This window comes from Martes martes, assembly GCF_963455335.1.
Source record: "Martes martes genome assembly, chromosome: 14".
NCBI lineage: Eukaryota > Metazoa > Chordata > Mammalia > Carnivora > Mustelidae > Martes > Martes martes.
In genome coordinates this window covers 26290258-26306142 of record NC_137902.1, presented here as the reverse complement: position 1 = coordinate 26306142, position 15885 = coordinate 26290258, and the positions used below count along the sequence as shown (strand labels likewise).

Genomic DNA, 15885 nt, shown 5'->3' with positions numbered 1-15885 from the left:
GCTCCGCCTTCGCAAGGTGGTGGACGGAGGGCTCCGCCCTCACCAAGATGGCGACGCTTGTGGCACCGGAAAGAGTTTATAGATTTCACCTCGATCCTGCCACCAAATTGGAGGCGGGACTGCCCTGCGGAGTATGCCCGCCCCTTCCGCTGTACGCCGGCGCCGCGTGATGACGTCACAGTGGGTCCGCCCCCATCCGTCCGGGTTCCCGAGTTCCTGAGTCGTGAGCGTCGGCAACGGTAGTGACGCGTGTTGCCCGGAGGATGGCGGACGCCAGCTTGCGCCGCGTGGTTCCCAGCGACCTGTATCCCCTCGTGCTCGGCTTTCTGCGCGATAACCAGCTCTCGGAGGTGGCCAATAAATTTGCCAAGGCAACAGGCGCTGTGAGTGCGGGCTTGGGACAGGGGCAGGGGTGGGAGGACCACAGGACTTCGGGCCCTCACAGGGTTAGGTTTCCGGGTACCGAGGTCTCTAGGGTCCTCCAATCCAGTCAGTATCTGCGGGGCCTTTGTGCCGAGCTCTCGGCGGTGACCCGGGAGCCTGGAGTCTCGGCAACTTGTCCCCCACGAGGTCTCACTAGGTAGCGTTGAGTCTTGTTGCCTTTTTCTGTTGAGCTGTGCAGCGACGGCAGCGTGGGTTCCTCGTGGCCCAGGTCACGTGGTTGGCGGAGTGCGGCGAGCTGGAGGAAGCGTGGTGTCCCATCGGAGGCATTGGAGGCTCTTGGTTCCTTCTTGGGTTTTACGTTGGTTGATGCAAAACGTGACTTGACCAGAACTCAGTCGAATTTACCCGGGACTCAAAGATGAAATTGCTTTAGAAATGGGGGATGGGATTTTCGTTAGTAAAGAAGAAAGTGAGAGTAGAGGTATACCAAAGCAGAATTGAGCATCACAGCCCTACCAGGCAGTGGGCTTGGATCTTTGACTTCTGGAATCAAACACATCTAGATTTGGGACTAGGCTCTCTTGCTTCTTAAGATGTGTAACCTGAACAGCTTGCTGAACCTCTCTGAGTTTGTTTCTATTCCTACAGAGATGCCATCATCCATTTTATAATATTTTTGCGAATTTCAGTAACGTGATAAATATGAAGTGGCAATCCCAGTGTCTGGTGCTCAGGAAGCATCAGTGAGTGAAAGCTGTTATCATAGTTATGGTAATACATAGTTATGGTAATATAGGATGGTCCAAACATATGTAAAAAATGGACCAGGGATGTGAAAGGGTTGGAATCTCCCGCAAGAAAAGCAATCATGGGTCGCCTGGGTGGCTTAGTCAGTTAAGCGTCAGGTCATGATCTCAGGGTTCTGGGATCAAGCCCCACATGGACCTGCTTCTCTCTCTGCCACTCCCCCTGCTTGTGCTTGCTCTCTCTCTGTCAAATGAATAGATAAAATCTTTAATTAAAAAAAAAATCCTGATGCATGGGAAAGCATTTTGAAAGAGGGTAGAGTGTAGTCTTTGACAGTCTTCTTAGCCTTTGACTCAGAAGTTAAATTTATTCTTTGTGGCAGAATCAGGCTGCGCAAAGACAGGATCAAATCAGCTTCAGAAAGGGCTACCTTAAGCTGGGACAGCCTGCCTTGTGATCTCCTACAACTGCTTTCATATGGGAACTGTTTTTTAATTGACCATTAGGGAGGCTGCAGAAAGTATTTTCACAATGGGCTGGATGGAATTGGGTCTTTTTCAGAATCAGGATTTTTTTTTTTTTTAAGATTTTATTTATTTGACAGAGATCACAAGTAGGCAGAGAGAGAAGGGAAGCAGACTTCCTGCTGAGCAGAGAGCCCAATGCCGGGCTCGATCCCAGGACCCTGGGATCATGACCTGAGCTGAAGGCAGAGGCTTTAACCCACTGAGCCACCCAGGTGCCCCAGGATTTTTTTATATAACAAATACTAATCTTTCTGCAAAGCTTACTGAAGGCCAGATGGTGTTTCCAGATGCTAAGTCCTTTATATGCATTATCCCTAATTCTCTCAACAACTTAATAAGATGTACAGTATTATCTCCATGTTATAGAGAAATAAACAGTCTTGAAAAGATTAAGTTATTTGCTCAGGGTCACACAGAGGCAGAGGTGAATTTCACATTTATACACATGTAACTCTGAGCCTGTACTCTTGATGGCACTGCAATGTTTTCATTTTCTTTTGGTTTCAACTTACAGTCTTTTATCAGTGTAATTAATAGCTGAAAGTAATTTTTGTACTGAGTATATAACTTAGCTTTTTTTTTTTTTTTTTAAAGAATTTATCTATTTGACAGAGATCACAAATAGGCAGAGAGGCAGGCAGACAGAGAGGAAGGGAAGCAGGCTCTGAAGCGGGGCTCGATCCCAGGACCCTGGGATCATGACCTGAGCCAAAGGCAGAGGCTTTAACCCACTGAGCCACCCAGGTGCCCCTATAACTTAGCTTTTTAACCAGTTTTGGAGGCTGGTTTCCAATGATTTGGTATTATAAACCATATTGCAGGAAACGCTCTCTTCTGTTAGTGTTTTTGTTTCATGGGTAAGGATGAATTCCTAGACAAATGAATGCATTGCTAGCTTAAAGGGAAAGCACATTAAAAGATTTTATTTTTATTTGAGAGAGAGATTGCGCACGTATGAGCACAAGGGAGGCAGGGGCAGAGAGAGAGATGTAGACTCCCCGCTGAGCAGGGAGACTGTCACTGGACTGGATCCCAGGACCCCAGGATTATGAGCTGAGCCGAAGGTAGACACTTAACCGACTGAGTCACCCAGTATCCTGGGAGAGCACATTTTTTTAAAGGCTTTCATAAATAGGATTCACTGGGGATAGATGGTGACAGAAACCGTGAGTATCCCAAGTTTTTGATGTCAAAAATTGGAAAGTACATAAATAGGGTTTTTTTCCTCTTTTTTATTTTATTTTATTCTTTTTATTTATTTGACAGATAGAAATCACAAGTCCGGAGAGAGGCAGGCAGAGAGAGAGGGAGGAAGAATTAGGCTCCCTGCTGAGCAGAGAACCCGATTCGGGGCTCGATCCCAGGATCCTGGGATCATGACCTGAGCTGAAGGCAGAGGCTTTAACCCACTGAGCCACCCAGGCGCCCTGTTTTTTTTTTTCCTCTTATTTTGTGCAAGTAAGAGAAGTCTTAGAAAGATATAACATTTACACCAAATACAGCAAGTATAGAAGAGGTCACTTTTTTTTTTTTAAGATTTTGTTTATTGGGACACCTGGGTGGCTCAGTTGGTTAAGCGGCTGCCTTCGGCTCAGGTCATGATCCCAGGGTCCTGGGATCGAGTCCCACGTCGGGCTCCTTGCTCAGCAGGGAGCCTCCTTCTCCCTCTGCCTCTGCCTGCCACTCTGTCTGCCTGTGCTCGCTCGCTCTCTCTCTAACAAATTAAAAAAAAAAAAAAGATTTTGTTTATTTATTTGAGAGAGGAGGAGAGTAAGCGAGTGTGAGCAGAGGGTAGAGGGAGAAGCAGACTCCCTGCTAGGCAGGGAGCCTGATGCGGGGCCCCATCCCAGGACCTGAGATCATGATGTGAGCTGAAGGCAGATACTTAACTGACTGAGCCACCAGACACCCCAAAGCAGGTCACTTTTTTTTTTTTTTTAAAGATTTTATTTATTTATTTGTCAAAGAGAGAGTACACACAAGCAGGCAGAGAGGCAGGCAGAGGCAGCGAGAGAAGCCGGCTCCCCGCTGAGCTAGGAGCCCGATGTGGGACTCGATCCCAGGACCCCGGGATCATGACCCGAGCCGAAGGCAGCGGCTCAACCAACTGAGCCACCCAGGCATCCCAAAGCAGGTCACTTTTAAAGAGAGAATAAAATCTGATTTCCTGCTAGAACAACCAGGATAAAATTTTCTAACTGAGTTCTTTTTTTCTCCTATAGACCCAACAGGATGCCAATGCCTCTTCTCTCTTAGACATCTACAGCTTCTGGCTCAAGTAAGTCCTCCTGTATCACTGTGACTGGTTTTCCCCCAAGGAGTTGGGCTGTGTTCCTTGATGTGGGAAGATCCTGATCCCCCAAAAGTTAGCCTCATCTACCTCAGCAGGTCCGCCAAGGCCCCGAAGCGGAAGGTACAGGCAAATGGACCAGTGAGTAAGAAGGCTAAGAAGAAGACTTCATCCAGTGATAGCAGTGAGGACAGTAGTGAGGAGGAAGAACCCCAAGGACCTCCAGCTAAGAAAGCTGGTAAGGCTGGACAAGGAATTGGTGTTAGTGGTTCCCAGAAAGGTATTTGTAGCCTGCCTATACCACGTGGCTGATTCTCACTGGGGTTTGTGGTTCTGTTCAGCTGTACCTGCCAAGCGGGCCAATTTGCTTCGGCATCCTGGAAAGGCTGCAGCCAAAGCATCAGAGAGCAGCAGCAGTGAGGAATCCAGTGATGATGAGGAGGAAGATGACAAGAAGAAAAAGCCTGTTCAGGTTTGCACCTTTGGGAAGGAAAGAGGTTGTTGAAGGGATTAGAAAGAAGAAACCTAGAGTCCTGGCTTATAGCTTGGAACCAAGGGATGCCAGTGGGTGTATAACAGGTGACTACGGGGGTGCCTGGCTGGCTTAGTCAGTAGAGCATGGGACTCTTGATTTCGGAGTTACATGTTTGAGTCCCATGTTGGATGTAGAGATTACTTAAAAGGTAAATAAATAAGGGGCGCCTGGGTGGCCCAGTCGGTTAAGCCTCCTACTCTTGGTTTCGGCTCAGGTCATGATCCCAGGATCCTGGGATCAAGCCCCGATTGGGCTCTCTGCTCAGCAGGGGTTCTGCTACTCTGCCTCCCTCGCCCTCTGCCCCTCCCCCCACTCCCAAGCGTGTGTGAGTGTGCATGCCCCCTCTGTCTTTATAATAAAATGAATTTTTATTTATTTATTTATTTTTAAAGGATTTTATTTATTTATTTGACAGAGAGAGAAGATCACAAGTAGGCAGGGCAGGGGGAAGCAGGTTCCCTGCCAAGCAGAGGGCCCGATGTGGGGCTCAGTCCCAGGACCTCGAGATCATGACCTGAGCTGAAGGCAAAGGCTTAACCCACTGAGCTACCCAGGCGCCCCATAAAATGAATCTTTAAATACATAAATATGTAAAATATATAACAGGTGACCATGGCGGAGAAAATAGAAGAATGAAGCTTGGAAAGGGTATGTGAGGGTGAAGTTGCACTCTGAATCTAGGGGAAGCCATTCTGTTTCCAAGGTGGCATTCATTTTTTCTGGGACACTGTCTAAGATCCCAAGAGTAAATAAGAGTATGTTTTGTAGACAGGTATTGGGAACTCTTAAGCAGGGAATGGCAAGGACAGGGTTGAGTTTTTCTTTATCTCTTATTCTTTCTTTCTTTCTTTTCTTTTTTTTTTTTGTTAAGGTTTTTTATTTTTATTTATTTATTTATTTTTAAAGATTTTTTTACTTTATTTATTTGACAGATCACAAGTAGGCAGAGAGGCAGGCAGAGAAAGAAGGGAGGAAGCAGGCTCCCTGCTGAGCAGCAGAGCCCGATGCGGGGCTCGATCCCAGGATGCTGGGATCATGACCTGAGCTGAAGGCAGCGGCTTTAACCCACTGAGCCACCCAGGCGCCCCTTGTTAAGGTTTTTTAAAATTTATATGACAGAGACACATTGAGAGGGAATACAAGCAGTGGGACTGGGAGAGGGAAAGCAGGCTTCCCACTGATCAGGGAGCCCGATGCGGGGCTTGATCCTGGGGCCCTGGGATCAGGACCCGAGCCAAAGGCAGACGCTTAAGAACTGAGCCATACTGGCGTCCCTTCTTTCCTTTTTTTAGAAAGATTTTATTTACTGAGAGAGAGAGCATGCACATGTGCACACATAAGGGAGGGCCGGGGGCAGGGGGAGAAGCAGACTCTCCACTGAGCAGGGAGCCAGATGTGGGGCTCCATCCCAGGACCCTGATATCATGGCCTGAGTTGAAGATAGACGCCTAACTGACTGAGCCACCCAGGAGTCCCTTTTCCTCCCTGACTCCCTTTCCACCTTCTTTCCTTCCTTCCATCCATCCATCTGTCCATCCGTCCGTCCTTCCCTTTTTCTTGAGATTTTTAAATTATTTTTAAGTAATCTCTGTTCCCAGTGTGGGACTCAAACTCATGACCCCAAGATCAAGTTGCATGCTCTACCCACGGAGCCAGGCAGGTGCCCCAATATTTTTGTTTCCCATGAAGAATTTGGTGCCCTTTTCAGATACTGTCTTTTTTCAGTACACTCTGTGTCACACATGGTGCTTGAACTCATGACTCCAAGATCAAGAGATGCATACTGTACCAACTAATTCATCCAGGTGCCCTCAGATGTTGTCTTGCTCAGCATTTATTTGCTCTTACTGATCCATTAGCTCCTAAAGAATAAAAGTAGTCTAGGATGGTTTCCACCTTAGGATGCCCTTTGGGTACCCAGAACCTCTTGCTGATTCTCTTCATTGTGTGTTTCCTCACAGAAGGGAGTTAAGTCCCAACCCAAGGCAGTCAAAGCTCCTCCTAAGAAGGCCAAGAGCTCTGATTCTGATTCAGACTCAAGCTCAGAAGATGAGTCACCAAAGAACCAGAAGCCAAAGACAACACCTGTGGCAGCTAAAACTCAGACTAAAGCCTCAGCCAAACCAGGTACTCTTTCCATTCCCAAGAGGCCAGGCTGGGGACTAGTTTGCTCTGGGGACTAGTATTAAAATTGCTCATTCAGGGGCACCTGGATGGCTCAGTCAGTTGAGCTTCTGCCTTCAGCTCAGGTCATGATCTCAGGGTCCTGTGATTGAGCCCCACGTTGTGCTTCACGCTAGGCATGGAGCCTGCCTAAGATTCTTTCTCTCCCTCTCCTTTCGCCATTCCCCATCCCATGTGTGCATGCTTGTGCCCACGCTCGCCTGCTCTCTCTCAGAAAGAAAAAAATTGCTCATTTAGCATAGGGGTGAAATGGCACTGTTGTTGAATTAGAAATACTGCTTAGTGTCTTTTTTTTTCTTAAAGAGGCTTTTTATTAATAAGTGGAACATTTCATAATTAGGGATTAGTAGCTAGAGAAACAGTCTGCAGTGAGGAAAAATGTAGTTTTTTTGTTTTTCGTTTTAAATCTTTGCTTTTTAAAAAAAAATTTATTTGACAGAGAGAGCTCACAAGTAGGCAGAGGCAGGCAAAGAGAGGGGGGAAGCAGGCTCCCTGCTGAGCAGAGAGGCCCATGCGTGTCTTGATCCTAGGACCCCGAGATCATGACCTGAGCCAAAGGCAGAGGCTTAACCTTCTGAGCCACCCAGGTGCCCCAAAAAATGTGTTTTAAAAAATGGTATCCAGAGGCACCTGGGTGGCTCAGTCGGTTGGGTGTCCAACTCTTGATTTCAGCTTGGGTCCTGATCCCAGGGACATGGGATTGAGCCCCATGTTGGGCTCCACTCAGCAGAGTCTGTTTAAGAAATCTCTCTTTCCCTCTCCCTGTGCTCCCAGTCTTGCATGCTTTTTCTCCCTCAAATAAGTTAATCTTTATTATTTTTTTTAACTTATTTTCTCTTAAAGATTTTATTTATTTGAGGGAGAGAGACAGCGAGAGAAAGCAAGAACAGGGGAGGAAGAAGCAGGCTCCCCACTGAGCAGGGAGCCTGATGTGGGGCTCGATCCCAGGATGCTGGGATCATGACCTGAGCCAGAAGTAGATGCTTAAGATCTGAGCCATCTAAGTGCCCCCTAAAATAAATAAATCTTTAAAATAAAGGGTATCCCGGGGCACTGGGGAGCTGAAGCCTCTGCCTTCGGCTCAGGTCATGGTCCTAGGGTCCTGAGATCAAGCCCTGCATCGGACTCTCTGCTTGGCAGGAAGCCTGCTTTCCCCTCTCTCTCTGCCTACCTCTCTGACTACTTGTGATCTCTGTCTGTCAAACAAATAAAGTAAGTCTTAAAAAAAGTATCCATTTGCCATTCTTGTTCATAGATGATTTACATTCCTATAAATGCCATTTTGTTATGAGCACTTGTACATCTATGTTTTGTATTTTTCATTGTCATCATCTCTCCTATGCATTTACTCTGTAGGACCTGTAAGAATTTAAAGTCTTTCTTGTAGTATTCTTGTGATGACAGATTATGATTTATAGGAGCTTCTCTGAATGAAGTCGGAGTAAAAGATTTCATAGAGTACATTTGAATTGTTTACATTTTTTTTCTTTTTTACGATTTTATTTATTTGAGAGAGAGAGAGAATGTTTACACATGAGCTGGGGGAGGAGCAGAGTGAGAGGGACAAACAGACCCCCCTCTGAGCCCAGAGCCTGTTGCAGGCCTTGATACTGTGACCCTGAGATCATGACCCGAGCTGAAATGAAGAGTCAAATGCTTAATGGACTGACCCACCCAGGAGCCACCACATCATATCATTTATTAAAGATAGTCTCGTGTTTGAAATTGGTCAGGAGGTCATCCTTTGATAGTCATCCGTGGCAGTTTCCCTCATGCCTACTCTAAAGGCAAGAGAATTAGGGTGCCTGGGTGGCTCAGTTAAGTGTCTGCTTTTGGCTCAGGTCATGATCCCTAAGGTCCTGTGATTGAGCCCCACATCGGGCTCCCTGCTCAGCAGGAAGCCTGCTTCTCTCTCTCTCCCACTCCCTCTGCTTGTGTTCCCTCTCTAGCTATCTCTCTGTCAAATAAACAAATAAAATTTTTTAAAAAAGTAAAATGAAGGCAAGAGAATTGATAGACTCCTAAGCTCTAAGCTAACAGGTTTCCAGGGTCCATTAAGGCCTTGGTATTTCTTACCCAATTTTTTTTTCCTTCTTAGGTACGCCAGCTCGCGTGGCACCTAAACTAACCAATGGGAAAGTGGCCAGTAAGAAGAGCAGCAGCAGCAGCAGCAGCAGCAGCGATGAGGAGGAGGAGGCAGCAGCGGCGGCAGCCATACCTAAGACGGTTTGGGCCATAACTTCTACCAGGGGACGGGTGGGGGGGGTGGGGGAGTGAGGGTGTCTCCATTTCCTGGCAAGATTAGTTGGACCAACTTTCTCCTGTGGTAACTAATTTTTCCATACGACGCAGACTATACCTAAAAAGCAAGTCGTGGCCAAAGCTCCAGTGAAAGCAACGGCTGCCCCTACCCAGAAGAGTTCCAGCAGTGAGGACTCTTCCAGTGAGGAGGAGGAGGAAGAGCAGAAAAAACCCATGAAGAAAAAACCAGGTGAGGTTTTTTTTCCCTTAAAGTTATTTATTTGTTTTTTTTTAGAGAGCACAAGCGAGCATGTGCACAAGGTAGGGGTGGGGGGGAGGGGCAGAGGGAAAGGCAGAGAATCCCAAGTGGACTCCCTGCTAAGCGTGGAGCCCCACCACAACACTTGTCTTTCCTTTTTTTAAAGATTTTATTTACTTATTTCACAGAGAGAGAGCATGTGCACGTGTGCATAAGCAGGGGGAAGCAAGTCCCTATAGTTTTGTGTTTTTTTTTTCTTTTTTTTAAACAGGTCCCTATAGTTCAGTCCCCCCACCTTCTGCTGCCCCATCCAAGAAGTCCCTGGGAACCCAGGCTCCCAAGAAAGCTGCAGAGAAGAAGCAGCCTGTGGAGAGCAGTGAGGACAGCAGCGATGAGTCTGGTGAGTCCCCTCTGTGAAGAATGGGCCTGGGGAGTAGATGAGGAATATAAAAGACAAAAATGCCTCTATGCCTTTTGTTTTTCACTGAAGCAAGACAGGGCTTAAGTTTCTGTGTGGGTCTTTGCAGCCTCCTTTTTGTTGCTTTTGGTTGGCTTGGGACTCTGGTCCCAGCCTAATGCCATGGGTTCTCTCCAGATTCAAGTTCTGAGGAAGAAAAGAAACCTCCAGCTAAGGCAGTCATCTCTAAAGCAAACACTAAACCAGTTACAGCAAAGAAAGCGCCAGAGAGCTCTTCAGACAGCTCAGGTGAGGTATATGGAGGCCCTCAGGGTGGTGGGAGCTCCAGGGGCTCTCTTCAGTCTGATTTCTATTTATTCTTTGCTCTCTGTCTAGACTCTGACAGTTCTGAGGATGAAGCTCCTTCCAGATCAGCCGGTACCACCAAGAATCTACCAAGTAGGCCGGTTGCCACTCCCAAGCAACCTGCAGCTAAACCAGCCGCAGCTCCCAAGCAACCTGTAGGTAGTGGCCAGAAGCCTCTCACCAGAAAGGCTGATAGCAGCTCCAGCGAGGAGGAGAGCAGTTCTAGTGAAGAGGAAAAGATGAAGACAACTGTGGTCACCCCCAAGTCCAAGGCAGCGGCCAAAGCAGCTCCATCTTTGCCTACCAAACAGGCCCCCCAGGGTGGTGGGGACAGCAGCTCTGATTCAGATAGTTCTAGCAGTGAGGAAGAGAAGGAAGAAAAGATGTCAAAATCCCCAGTTAAAAAGAAGCCACAGAAAGCAGCAGGAGTTGTAGCCTCTTCCAAAGCTGTTTCCACAAAGCAAGCAAAGGCCGAGAGCAGCAGCAGTTCTTCCTCTGATGATTCCAGTGAGGAAGAAGAGAAGGAGAAGCCTAAGGGCAAGGGCAGTGTAAGGCCACAAGCCCTCAAGACCAATGGGACTTCTGCAGTGACTACGCAGAATGGAAAAGCAGACAGGGATAGCCACGAGGAAGAAGAAGAAAAGAAAAAGGCAGCAGTAGCAGTTTCTAAGCCAGGTCTATATCCAAAGAATCCGTCTCCTTGGTTTGTCCCCCCAAGTATGGGTGGGATATACACTTGGGGGATGGGGTAGGGAGAGGAGGAGGCCCACAGTTAGGCTTCCAGTTTTATGCCCTCGGTGTGGGAACGTGGGAGGAGGAATAGGAAACTGGTCTCCTGAGTGTGGCTTTTTGTTTTGTAGGTTCAGGAAAGAAGCGGAAGCAGAATGAGGCTGCCAAAGAGGCAGAGACTCCTCAAGCCAAGAAGATAAAGCCCCAGACTCCCAATACATTTCCAAAAAGGAAGAAAGTAAGTTATATTGTTTTCTTGCCGGGAGCCAGCCTTTAAAGAGTAGAAAGGGGCACCTGGGTGGCTCACTTGGTTAAGGCCTCCAACTCTTGATTTCCCCTCAGGGTCGTGAGATCTTGACAACTCTCTGCATGGCCTGGCACTCTCGAACATGTGTAGCTAAGGAGGGCTTTTCTGTTAAATGGCCACTGTCTTTAATTTATTTCTTTCTTCATTCTTCTCCAGGGAGAAAAAAGGGCATCATCCCCTTTCCGAAGGATCAGGGAGGAGGAAATTGAGGTAGATGCTCGAGTGGCAGACAATTCCTTTGATGCCAAGGTGAGGGGAGAGCGTGTTTGCTGTTCTTAAGGGGGCTGGGTGGAAGAGAGGGCAGGTTTTTGGTTCATGTTGCCTTGAGCAGGGAGAAGAAAGTAACAGGGCCTTGGTGTTGTCCTTCTGTGTATTAACCACTCCTCTCTGCTTACCAGCGGGGTGCAGCTGGAGACTGGGGGGAACGCGCCAATCAGGTTCTGAAGTTCACCAAAGGCAAATCGTTCCGGCACGAGAAAACCAAGAAGAAGCGGGGCAGCTACCGGGGAGGCTCCATCTCTGTCCAGGTCAATTCCATTAAGTTTGACAGCGAGTGACCTGGGGCCATGTGTGCTGAAGCAGGGGTGATGATCCAATGCCACTTACTTTCCCCAATGGACCTGGGAAACCCTCAGCTCTATTAAGGAAGGGGCTTGGCGAGGACAGCAGTTTAGAAGAGGTCCGAAGACTTTGCATTGTAACATCCTCTCTGGCCCTTTTCTGTGTTTGTAGTTTTGTACAGATTTGTTCTTGAGTGTTGAGTAGCAAGGACATAATAAGGGGAGTGTTCTTTTTTAAGAAAAAGAAAAATTTTAGTTGTCATTCCCTTCTCCCGGTTCTGTGGAAGTCCTCATGCTGAGAAATTTGTATATTTTATATTAAATCATTTCCTATTGATTTTTGTTGTGATTTCACAGGTGGGTACCCACAGATAAAATCTTAGCTATTGCCCAAGATGTAGTAAAGGTTACATTATGAGTTTTTATAATTGGAGAATTCTGTCATTTGTTCACATTCATCCGTCCTACCCCTCACAGCTTTGGGAAGGGGCAGTTAAGAATGGTTAATGTATATGTTTGCTAAGCATGCACTGTGTAGTTCATCCTCTTTCATGGGGTTTAAGACTGATGTTTTCAGCGAGCATGGACGTAACTACTTTTGGGGATAAAATCCCTTTTTGTTACAGTTAAAATTCTGGTGTAGTGTGAATGCTGTGGGGTTAGTCTAAATATCTTGTTTTCTGTAATATTAACATTTAATGTTTGCAGTATATGTTTAGTTTTTTAATTTGAAAGCATAAACTTTTCTATTGTTCAGAGACTTTTTTTGATGACCCTTAGTAGTACTAATTTAAACACTGCATTTCCTTGTTTTTTACATTTTAGAGAACAAAATAACATTAATCTGAAAAGTACATATCACTTGGTATTTCTGTTTTAGTAAAAGTGGTGACACAAAATTAGCTTCATTAACTCTTATGTGATTGGAAATCACTGATCAAGAAAATGGAAGAATAAAAACTGTAACTAAAAACCTCAATCCTCAGTAGGAATTAGATTACATTAGGCAAATTTATAGGTAACCTGTGTATGTGCTAACGGAAATGGGAAGAACCTTCATGAAGCATATTAGGTGGTAAAACTTGGTGGGGTTGGGAGAGCATCCCAACAAGATTGTTGTTTGTAGTTGGAACATGGGAGCATCTGAAGTGCCCCTTTCAGAACCTTAACTGTCAGTAACAGTGGAGGTAACAGTAAAAAAAAAAAAAAAAAAAAAAAAAAAAAGTGAGCAGAAATACGACTCTGAGGCCAAGGCAGTGATCCTAAAGCTGTAGGAGATGACAGTGCTTGGCCAGAGCAAGATGTGGAGGGAGGAGGCAACAGCAAACTGGAGGCTGGGGCTGTTTCTGTGGTGGGAAAATGTGCCCTAGCTTCATGTACGAGGGAGGTGTAGGTTTTAAGATTAGCCTCCCCTTGTTCCGATTCCATACTTGCCAGGTAACTTGATAGTAAGTTGGTTTTCCATGTAACTGCCTCTAGGAAGGATATGCAGCTTTCATGCTGACATAGGTACATCAGTCTCCATGGTAAGAGTTATCCTTCTTACTACAAAATAATAAACTGGCTGGTGTATAATGTGTCTTGGGAGTTTTTTATTGTGAGTCCAAAGCCCTCTCACCTATTTAAACCAGAACAACTTGGATGCCAGTTAGAGGGCTGGAGTGAGACCTGTGAGTTCACTGAAGAACTTTCTTGACAGCAGTTTTCTGGCTTTTCGTGGTCATATCTTGTGTCATGGTGCCTTGTCCCAGGCCATAGTCCAGATCGTGCATAGTCTAAAACTGGGGTTGGCAGAATGGCCTATGGGCAAGTCCGGTCCGCAGCTTGTTTTTGTAATGCTTTGATGCTAAGAATGGTTTTTACATTTTAATTTATTTATTTGTTTTTAAGTAGGCACCACACCCAACATGGGGCTTGGTTTTTTACATTTTAAAAGTGCTTGAAAGAATATGTGGCTGACTTTATGTGGCTCACTGAGTCTACAGTATTTGCTAACTAGCCCTCTACGGAAAACTTACTAATTCCTGGTCTAAGTCAGTGATTTTGCAACACTGGCTGAAAATTAGAATCATCTTGGAAACTTAAAAAATACTGAAACCCAAGGGCCCATCCCAGACCAGCTTGAGTGTGTCAGACCCTGGTGCTCTCTGGTGGGGCCAGGGTGTAAGGATTTTTTTTTAATCTTCTGAGTGATTCTAATATGAGCAGCTAAGGTTGAAAGCCACTAAACTAAGAGTGTTTGAAAATAATTGGGGCGCCTTGGTGGCTTGATTGGTTGAGTGTCTGACTCTTGGTCGTGGGTCGTGGGATTGAGCCCTGCATTGGCTCCGCTCTCACAGTGTGCTGGAGATTCTCTCTCCCTTTTGCTCTTTCCCTGCTTGTGGGTGTGCTCTATCTCTAAAATAAATAAATCTTAAAAAAGAAAAAAGAATTGGTATTTTTTCATTATTCTCATGCTTTCGTTTTCAGATATACTTAAAAAATCTGATACAATAAAATGAAAATTAAATTTCCATCTTAGCTGTTTCCTGGGACTTGATTCTGTGTCTTCATAGTTTTGTTGAAGGTACTGTTACATGCTTCCACTCATCTTTTTCCTTACACAAATGGGGTAGCTTGCTATATGCAGTGTTTCATAACTTTGGAGCTCATTTTATAACACAGTAGCTCATTTTTAATGGCTGCATGGTACTCCATTGTAGTAGGAAGCAGTAGTAAGTTATGCAAGCCAGTAACATTGGTGGATGTTTGTTTTTTTTTTCAGTATTTTGCTACTACAAATAGAGCCACAGTGGGTATTCGTTTTTCTGTTGTGTTGTTGTTTTTTTGTTTTGTTTTGTTTTTTAAAGTAAATTACCCCCAGTGGGACTCAAACTCATAACCCCGAGATCAAGAGTCACACACTCCTCAGACTGAAACAGTCTGGTGCCCTGCATAGCAAATGTTCTTGTACATGGAACCGAGTATCTGTGGATTTTTAAAAAAAAATTTTTTTCTAAGAGTTTATTCTTAATTGTACAACAGGTTCTAAAACCTCATTCTAGCTGTAGATAGCAACAGATGGTATGATAGGAAAGCCAGATGTTTAAACAGGAATGGAGTTAAGGATCATCATTGACTCAGGCACAAGGAACCGCTTATCTTTTCTCCCGTTTCTTAATTCCACCTGTGGTGGGAGGAGGTGTTCCCCCTGGCCTTTGCTTTAAGCTCCTCGAGTTTCTTCTGTTCTTTCTGTTTCTGCTTGAATGTCTTACCTTCCTCGTCCCATCTCCTTGGCCTGCTTCATGGGCTGTTTCAGGAGTTTCTTGCCACTCTTGTGGCCAGACATGGCAGCTGCTGTCCTGTGAGGATATTTTTCTAGGAAATACTCTAACAGTGATTGTTGGGTCAAAGGATATGTATGTTTAACATTTTAATTATTATTGCCCTCCAAAGCCATTGTACTAATTTGTAGTTCCAGTAACAGTTTATGGAAAGTGCTTTGCCTTCTTCCCCAACATTTGGATCATTTGGATAAATGAAAGTGCTGAGTCGTCGTCTTTTTTTTTTTTTTTTTTTTAAGATTTTACTTATTTGACAGATCACAAGTAGGCAGAGAGGAAGGGAAGCAGGCTCCCTGCTGAGCAGAGATGCAGGGCTGGATCCCAGGACCCTGAGATCACCACCTGAGCCTGAGCTGAAGGCAGAGGCTTAACCTGCTAAGCCACCCAGGCATCCCAGTCTCTCTCTTTAAAAAATATTTTTTGGGGGGGCACCTGGGTGGCTCAGTGGGTTGAGCTTCTGCCTTCGGCTCAGGTCATGATCTCGGGGTCCTGGGATCAAGCCCCACGTCGGGCTCTGCTCAGCGGGGAGCCTGCTCCCCCCGCCCCCCCGCCTGCCTCTCTGCCTACTTGTGCTTTCTCTGTGTCAAATAAATAAAATCTTTAAAAAAAAAATTGGGGGGGGGCGCCTGGGTGGCTCAGTGGGTTAAGCCTCTGCCTTCTGCTCAGGTCATGATCCCAGGGTCCTGGGATCCAACCCTGCATCGGGCTTTCTGCTCAGCAGGGAGCCTGCTTCCCCTCTCCTCTCTTCTTGCCTGCCTCTCTGCCTACTTGTGATCTCTGTCTATCAAATAAATAAATAAATAAAATCTATAAAAAAAATATTTTTGGTGGGTGCCTGGGTGGCTTAGTTGGTTAAGCATATGCCTTCAGCCCGGGTCATGATCCTGGAGTCCCAGGATCAAGCCCCATGTCTGGTACCCTGCTCAGTGGGGAGTTGGCTTCTCCCTCTTCCTCTATCCCTCCCACTTGCTTCTGCTCTCTCTCACTCAATCTCTCCAATAAAATCTTTTTTAAAGAGTTTTTTTTTTTTAAGTAT

At 45.9% G+C, this 15885-nt stretch overlaps 1 protein-coding gene and 1 pseudogene across 3 annotated transcripts; one reads left to right on the top strand and one right to left on the bottom strand.

The window, feature by feature from the left end:
- Positions 1–176: 176 nt before the first annotated feature.
- Positions 177–11863, top strand: NOLC1 (nucleolar and coiled-body phosphoprotein 1). 2 transcript variants are annotated; one of them, XM_080822580.1, is made up of 13 exons: positions 177–383; positions 3881–3936; positions 4044–4186; positions 4290–4420; positions 6445–6610; positions 8766–8893; positions 9020–9158; positions 9439–9567; positions 9763–9873; positions 9961–10605; positions 10791–10897; positions 11123–11215; positions 11365–11863. In XM_080822580.1, exons 1-13 carry the CDS (start codon positions 264–266, stop codon positions 11521–11523), a joined length of 2127 nt encoding a protein of 708 aa, XP_080678706.1. In that variant the 5' UTR covers positions 177–263; the 3' UTR covers positions 11524–11863. The 2 variants fall into 2 exon arrangements, with proteins under 2 accessions (XP_080678706.1, XP_080678707.1); XM_080822581.1 differs by having other exon boundaries at positions 219–383; positions 4047–4186.
- Positions 11864–14663: 2800 nt separating this feature from the next.
- On the bottom strand, positions 14664–14854 carry LOC308354991 (translation machinery-associated protein 7-like; annotated as a pseudogene). The gene has a single exon. The product of its transcript is annotated as a translation machinery-associated protein 7-like (transcript).
- Positions 14855–15885: the final 1031 nt, after the last annotated feature.